This window comes from Lolium rigidum, chromosome 6, assembly GCF_022539505.1.
Source record: "Lolium rigidum isolate FL_2022 chromosome 6, APGP_CSIRO_Lrig_0.1, whole genome shotgun sequence".
Taxonomy (NCBI): Eukaryota; Viridiplantae; Streptophyta; class Magnoliopsida; order Poales; family Poaceae; genus Lolium; species Lolium rigidum.
The window spans coordinates 53779843-53787706 of NC_061513.1; the positions used below are offsets into that span (position 1 = coordinate 53779843).

Consider the following 7864-nt stretch of genomic DNA (forward strand, 5'->3'; position numbering starts at 1 on the left):
CTCGTTTTTTCTGGGAAAAATCGGATTTCTCCTAAATTGCTCTAACTATTTCCAAAAAGGTGAAATAATCAACCCTAGTATGTAGACTGCGTAAGAGGATCTGAGAGGGCGTGGACGGTGCGAAAGCAAAAATGGAGACAGTCGAGTGCCCATTGGACGGTAGCAGTAGAGGATAGTCCGACCATGACGACTAAGTCTACTCCGAACCAAAAAAATAAAGAAATTTAGTTCAGATAATAGCTAAAGAAAGAATGAGATGCAAGACCATGACTAGATATACATCCAATTCTTCATATGTTGTGTGTTGTGCACAATGCCAGATGGCCATCACCTAGACAAGAGATACATACCCATATTGAACCAACCACCGCGACAACACGAGATGTCAAGTGATATTGATACATCATCACTAAGTTTGCATTTAAGTATGTTTAAATAAAAAAATATGAAACAAGTATAAAAAAAATTATATCAAAAAATTGGATTGGTTTGAAGTGTCATAACATTTTATATATTTATATATTTATTACTTACTCCATCCATAAATAAGTAACTCAGATTTTTCTAGATTTATATGTATTTACACACTAAAACGCGTTCAGATATATGTAAATTTACATAAATCAAAGTAAATTGTTTCCAAATAAAGAAAGTATAAATATTTGTATTAGGGGCCCGGATTCTAGTTTCGCCCCGGGCCCCCAAAATCTCAGGACCGGCCCTGGCTGCATCATGCTTACTCACAGAACCCTGGGCACCTCTGACCTGGACGCTCTTATTCCTCTTTGGACGGTAACTCGACCTCTCCCTCTTGGGCAGCCATCTCTCAGGATCTGGGGGTGGCCCTGGGTTCACTGGATCAAAGTTCTTTGGATATTTAGGCTTCCTCTTCCTCTTCTTAGCCTTTTGCTTCTTCACTTCCTCAGGAGCATCCACCTTCACGGCTTGGTCTACATGTCTTGCACCAGATGTCTTCTCCAGGCTCTCGACGTTAATTCCCTTAAGACCAGGCAATGGTTTCAGCTTCTTCTCATATAGCTCTGCTTTCTCAAGGTCTTTGCGAGCTGAAGTTGCGACTAACCCAGCCAACGCTTCTGTGCTCCCATAGCTCTTCACAAGTTCCTCATACAGTTGATAAGCCTCTTCATCACGCCCATGATTGAGCTTAAATGAAGCAGCCTCCCTCATGAACACGTCTAACTTGTCCTCTGTGATGCATTCTTCCAACAATGGATAGCAGAATCAAGTACAGAAGTAGCACCATTAGAGTCACTTAGATGCTCTTTTAGAGCTACTAGTGTACCAACTGTAGCAGGCATGTTGTGGATGCAGACATTTTATACAGCAAGTCAGCAGCAATTTGAAAATGCTTTGCACTAGCAGCAATCTGGGCAAGTGCAATGAGGACTTCTTTAGAATTATCAGGATGCTTCCCAGTATAACGGGTAAGAACTTCTTCAGCTTTGGGGACCTTATTTTCTCTCACATGAACTGCAGCTTGAAGTAAAATAGGGAATATACTGTCTTCAAACAGGGTTTTGCTTCAGTGCCCCCCCCCCCCCCCCTTCTCCAAACTTTGGCCTTGTGGACGGCTAGGATCTCACGATACCCCTTCGTGGGCTAACTTTCAACTTTGATGGTGGATGGGGGGTGGGACACCAGAGCACACCTCCTTGAAACATACCAAGCAGTCCACTGACCAAACTCATGTGCCTGAAATTATACAATGCAGATTCACTATATGTTACTCGGAATGAAGCATAAAAAAAAGCAATAGAACATGGATAAGCTAGGAAATAGTAGTGTTTAACGCTTAAAACTGCCAATAAAATTAGCTACAGCATAATGCCAAGTGAATGTATGTTGCCCAAATATAGGTAAATGAAAAGGATCATAGAGGTCACAATTTCTCTGCGAATGGACTGATTATTTTGTTAACTGAATCAATGAACCTTGTAAGGAAATCATGCAAATAAAAGGAGAACAAATGAAATACTAAGAAGATTGAAGCACTGTAGGGCATATTCTTGCAAACAGTTAGTGAGAGCCAGGATGCCTATGTTACCAATCAAGCCGATATTTATATCAGCTTCCAATCACATGGTTATCTATACTTAATAAAAAAGCAGTAACGCTTCTTGCGGTATGTCATTTTTATTTCCAATTCTACCCTGCAGAGTTAGGAACTATTATGCTGTTTGCCACTGCCAAATAGAAGTACCGGTTCGTTGCTCACATGGAAAAGAAAGAGAAAAGAAAACGCAACCCCATGTCCCGACCGCGCCGTTCCCGGCCCCTTGTGACCCCTGGCGCCGCTCCGCCACCAAGCATCGGCTAACCGCCACACCTACTGCCGCCATGCCACATATCAGCGCGCGCAACCGCTGTAGCGACCCTGCAACAGACCCTTCTCTTATCTCCATAGATTTACACTGCTCCGCGGCCTCAGTCTCACCGGAACTCAGAAGAGGCAGCGTGAGGGGCGCGTGGGGGGGGGGGGGGGGAGAGGGAACGCCTGCTAGCCATGCCCCTCACACTCCCTCTTCTCCCCCCACGCGCCACACTGCAGCGTTCAGTGAGCACCGCCAGCGGCCCCGATGGTCCGCACGTGCCGGGAGGGATTGCAAGGAAGGAAGGAAGGAAGGAAGGGAAGAGCCATTTGGATGTGTGACTCTGGCCCAGCCTAAAACAATTGAGCTGGGCTGACTGAGGAGGAGAAGTACAGGCAGGTTGTGAAAGATGGGACTCACTCAGGCACGGTGTGCAAGCGAGGTCGATGCATTTGACGGCCACGACAGGTTCGGGAAGGGGCAATGGCTGTCTGCAGTGGGATCCCTGGTCGATGCGTTTGACTTGATTGTGTGAGCTAAATATTCACGTCATAATCGGAAGCAATGTGTCTACGCAAATGCGATTCTTGGGCTCTATCTACAGCTCGACTCAACGGTTCAGAAGAAAACAGAATAAGCTAGCAACAGAATTCATTTTGACATGACATTGAATGAACAGAAGCATAGAGTAATTTCAGCATACTTCCATGATCAAGCGGTGATGGAACTCATTCATGCTTTCAGCAAAATGCACTTTGATATAATCAGCTCGTTTCCACCAGCGACTATAGCAAAAGAAAAAGGAAAACATCAATTGCCCAATAAGAAGCAATCCTAAGTTTGCATCTGACTGCAGCAACTAGCAAGAGATCTAGTAAGCGAAGAAAAACTAATCAGTAAATGATGCTCCAGGCCAAACCAGAGATTGCACCAGCACAAGGAATAAATTGACAGGGAGAGGGATCCAAATCTCACTTTGACTCTTAAAACTACCAATCGATGCATGACAAGGTCCACATACTGTACTTAATGACATGACAGTGGATGGTTAACCTGCTCAGACCAGTCTTCCTTTTGGAGGACAAATCTGGTTGATTGGCCATGGATTGCTAGAGCTGGACACTGCAAAGTGGGTAGGGCATGTACTATGACATGACCAGTGGATAGGTTGCAAATTTTAGGTGTAACAATGGATTTAAGATATTCCAAAAACAGTCAGTAGGTAACCAAAATGCCATTGCATGGCAAGTTCAGACTAACCAGGCAGCAGACGAGAATCGACAAAATTCAGTATACTCTGCGTCTGCAGGTTATTCCATTGTACAATGTACAATTGTACATTACAGGCAACTAAATTGCCATGATCCACATACTTTTACTTGTTGCAAACAGTAATGTGCAGTGAAGTTAAACACTCCTAAAAATTATTCTTGGCTGGGAATATTCCTAAAATTATTGATTGAAGAAAAAACAATAATTTACAGTCCAGCTATTGAGCATTACAGAAAATCTTCACTGCACTGAAGTTACAAGTAGGTAATATCACTTCTAGCAATCTGCTATGAGCTACTCCAAAATCTTAGTTGGGATCAGTACACGTGAACAAGCATCATGGATGGATCAATCATCAGAGGTCATGGATTGGAACTACTCCAGTGCAGGACAAGCGCATATAGCTAGATCAGCAGGACAAATCACAAGGCATTAAGTCGGACCTGGCAGACGGCAGAGTCGGCGGAGGGACACCATGCCGGGGAGACCGCCCGAAGCAAACTGCCCCATCGCCTCCGGCTGGACCTAAACAAGGATGTACCGCCGGATGGCGGTGAGGCGAGGGGAAGAGGCGACTTCGTCGGTCGGACGAAGAGGAAGAGGAGGGGCGGGGGACGCTTTCCTTCAGGTGAAAACACCGAGGGACCTTTTTGCGAAAACGCCGCCGCGCAGGCGCAGCTTATTTCGGAAATAATAAAGAAAGAAAGCGAAGATAGGAGGCCAGAGGAGGCGAGGCGACCGGTGATGAACTGGCCGAGGGAGGGAGAGATCGGCGGAGGCGTTGGCCGTTTGGGTGTTGGGCGCCCGGCGGCGACCATCTGAATCTGATCCCACCGCGTCCGGCCCGGTTTCCAGATCAGGTGGCTCTGATTCGACAGTTTCCGGCTCGGATCTGAGGTCAGGTACGCAATTTGCCTCCGAATTCGATTACAACTCGCCCAAGCACCAACCACAATAAAGACCCAGTATTTAGAGAGGCCTTACTTATGCTCTGCTTACAAACAGTCGATCGTCGGAGGAAGCAACAAATCGAAGCAGGGATATGGCTAAGCGGGCGCAGGGACAGGACAAGAAGCAGGACAACAAAAGGTCACGGCCTGATCACAAACAGCACCTCTATCTGGTGCTGGATGACTGGGACAGCGGGTTCAGCATCCACAAGATTGACGCCGACCAAGACACTGCTGACCTCCGCCAGCCACCCGTCCTCCGGCTAGTGTCACCTGTACCTGGTAATCCAATGTGCTTCGATGTCCTGGGCAGAAACATCCTCATCGCCACAAACCCACGTTGTGGCAGCGCTCCCACCCTTGTCTATGACACGGAAAGGGCAGGACTCGCCGTCGGCCCTCCTCTCCCAGCTCCACTGCTCGGCGATTTTCACATCTCGGTGGCTGCTGCCGACATGCTATATGCCTTGACATACTACCACAGGAACTCCCTTGAGGTGATGTCATGGGCACCCACTGTTGGCAAGGAGGAGGATCCATGGTCTCCAAGTCCAACCATGGACTGGTCCTGGACAAGTGTGCCCACGCCACCGCCATTCAAGGAGGATGAATGGATCACCTCCTACGCCATGCACCCAGATGGACGCACCATCTTCATGTCCGCGCTCAACAGGTCCAATCTGCGATGCCGGACCTTCTCCTTTGACACCAGGCAATGTGAGTGGAGGTTCCATGGGGGATGGGCCTTGCCTTTCCAGGGCCAAGGCTACTATGACAGCACGCTGGACGCATGGGTTGGCCTCCACAAGGATGGTTACATCTGCTCCTGCCAAGTCGCCTCCCGCAGCGGTACCGAGCAGCCAGACTGGAAAATTGTCAAGGAGAAGAAGTTGTTCCGCAGCGTCCCCATGAGAAAACAAGCAGCCCAAGATGCCACTCTCACCTACATGGGCAACGCCAAGTTTTGCGTTGTGGAGTGTGTGGTGCGTGAGGAAGTGGAGTATGAGGATGCTTTTGGTGATTGTGATGGCTGCATGCTCCTCATAACCAAGTTTGGCCTCAAGTACAGTCATAAGGGAGAACTGCAAACCACCAGCAATCCCACCACCAACTCCTATCGAGTGTCAAAGTATATCACCTCTTTTTCTCCTACAGCATTCTGGATGTAGGACTAGCTGGTTAGAGCACCTCCAGCCGTTGGCGCTCCCCACGGCCAAACCTGGCGATAAATAACGCCGGATTGGACGAAACTTTGGCGTGGGGAGACGAACTTCCAGCCGTCTCCCCAGGTAGACCTGGTGTCGACCCACCACGGTGACCAATGGCCTTCTCCGCGTACAAGCCGGACAAGCAAGCTAGGATCAACATGTGCTCCTCGTCTTGGGCGGCGGCTGCCATCTCTTCTTCAAAAATCTCGGCGAACATCTGCTCCTCCATGTCATCCGAGTCCATGTCCGCCCAGGCAAATGGACGAACACCTGCTGGGCGTGGTCGATGAGGCGCGACGCGAGGAGTTGCCCGGCGGCGGAATTAGGCAGACGACACGACGGACGGCGGAATATAGGCTGGTGGGAGGAGGGACGGCGGAGTGCAGGCAACCGGCCGGCGGATTAGCGAGGGGTGGTGCCGGCGGCAAGAGAGCTACGAGAGGGGAGGGGGATTTGCGACGAGAAAGTGGTGGGGTTTGCGTGTTATCTCGCCGACAGAGCGGGCCTGTCCCCGCTTTTCTCTCGCCCGGAGTCCCCGAGCGACCCCGGGGGGGCGGGGGTGGCTTGGGCTCTCCGGATGGATTAAGGGCCTATTCCGGGGGAAAACGAGGAACCGGGGGCGCGGCTGGGCCGAATAACGCTGTCCGGATGAAAAAAACGGCTGCCGCGGGCCTGGTCGGGGAGACGGCTGGAGGTGCTCTTAGTTTGGTTCCCTGATACTATGTATCTTCCCGTTTTCTGGATGTAAAATATGGTTTGCATCAATAAAAAGTTTACCTCTTGGCTTGTTGATCTATTGTTTTACATGTCTGTCCTGGGAAACTTTTAGATGCTGACAGGTTTCACGGCCTAAAATACATGCAATATATCATACGGTACTAAATGTGGAATTGTGGATGACAGGTTCAAATATTTCCCCGAGATAAACAGTAAAAGCATTTTGTCACTGTAACTTGACCAGTAATTTCGTAGGTCTCCTCAGCTTAGCAGTTTTTCTCATTCTAGCATAAAAACAATGCATGACTAAAGTAGTGGGCCTGTGATCATAGCTTTCTCAATGAAAGGTACAACAACATACGGTAATCTTGCATCTATTTCCTGGATTGATCAATTTGGCAACTAGGTGCCCTAGATCCATGTGTTATTTCAGAATTAGCAGGATGGAACGATCTAATAATCTGCCATTCTGCCTTCATCATAAGATACTATGGATAGATTTGAACCATTATGCCTATAACACAAGCCATCTGCTCTCCTGTGCAACGACACTCTTGTCAGGTTAGCACCGATACATAGGTTCACTGAGACCTTTATCTGCTACCTTTTCTGCCCAGGCATATATATTTTACATCTTGATGGAACCCTACATTTCAACTGGCTTTGCTAAGAACAAGAATACCACCCATTAAAATGCAGAGCATAACATGTATACTGCCAAGAGTGCCAAGTATGTGGTACCCTTTTGCTCTTGGAGCTGCCTTTTAGGTAAAGAAAAGCAATTGGAACTGCCATAATATCCAGTTATTCACATGCCATAAGTTCGGGAGAAAAAAAGGTTGTTCATATGATGTGGCAGGTTCATTTGCAAAACATCTGCTACTTTGCAATGTACTGAAGCATAAAGTAATTCCAAGAGAAGCATGCTGTCTTGAAATTGCGACAATGTAGCCTAACAGGTACAGGCTTTTGCTGATTTGGAAATAATAACTTCTGTCTATGTCTTCTTTGGTATTCTTTTCATGATTGCATACGCAGGTTCATATCTTAGCGCAGTGTGTCATTTATTTTAGACCAAAAGCTTCATATTTTTAGTCTCTTGATTGCAATTACATGAAGAAAATAGAACAACATCAATATATAGAACCAGAGTTGGTGAATGCTCGCAAACAGACAACATACTGAATTTCCACATAGTAAAAGTGAGGTTAATGCCAAAAACTTGTAAAGCTGTTTCCGAAGCAGAAGGGAAGAAAGTGTACATATATACATTATTTTCAGAACAAATCTTGAGTGCTACAGTAGGTTATGTGAATGTGAGCAGTCATTCACATCTTCAGATTCTTCAGGTAACCAGCGCCTGAGCCTTTCCTACATCAGATATGAG

The 7864-nt window shown here is 47.3% G+C and overlaps 1 protein-coding gene and 1 pseudogene across 2 annotated transcripts; one reads left to right on the forward strand and one right to left on the reverse strand.

Moving 5' to 3' along the window:
• Positions 1–554: 554 nt before the first annotated feature.
• LOC124662611 lies at positions 555–4152 on the reverse strand (annotated as a pseudogene).
• A 203-nt stretch (positions 4153–4355) lies between these two features.
• On the forward strand, positions 4356–6556 carry LOC124661893. 2 transcript variants are annotated; one of them, XM_047199783.1, is made up of 3 exons: positions 4356–4504; positions 4608–5731; positions 6461–6556. In XM_047199783.1, the coding sequence occupies exon 2, from the start codon at positions 4645–4647 to the stop codon at positions 5719–5721; it is 1077 nt and encodes a 358-aa protein (XP_047055739.1). In that variant the 5' UTR covers positions 4356–4504; positions 4608–4644; the 3' UTR covers positions 5722–5731; positions 6461–6556. The 2 variants fall into 2 exon arrangements, with proteins under 2 accessions (XP_047055739.1, XP_047055738.1); XM_047199782.1 differs by having other exon boundaries at positions 4612–5731.
• Positions 6557–7864: the final 1308 nt, after the last annotated feature.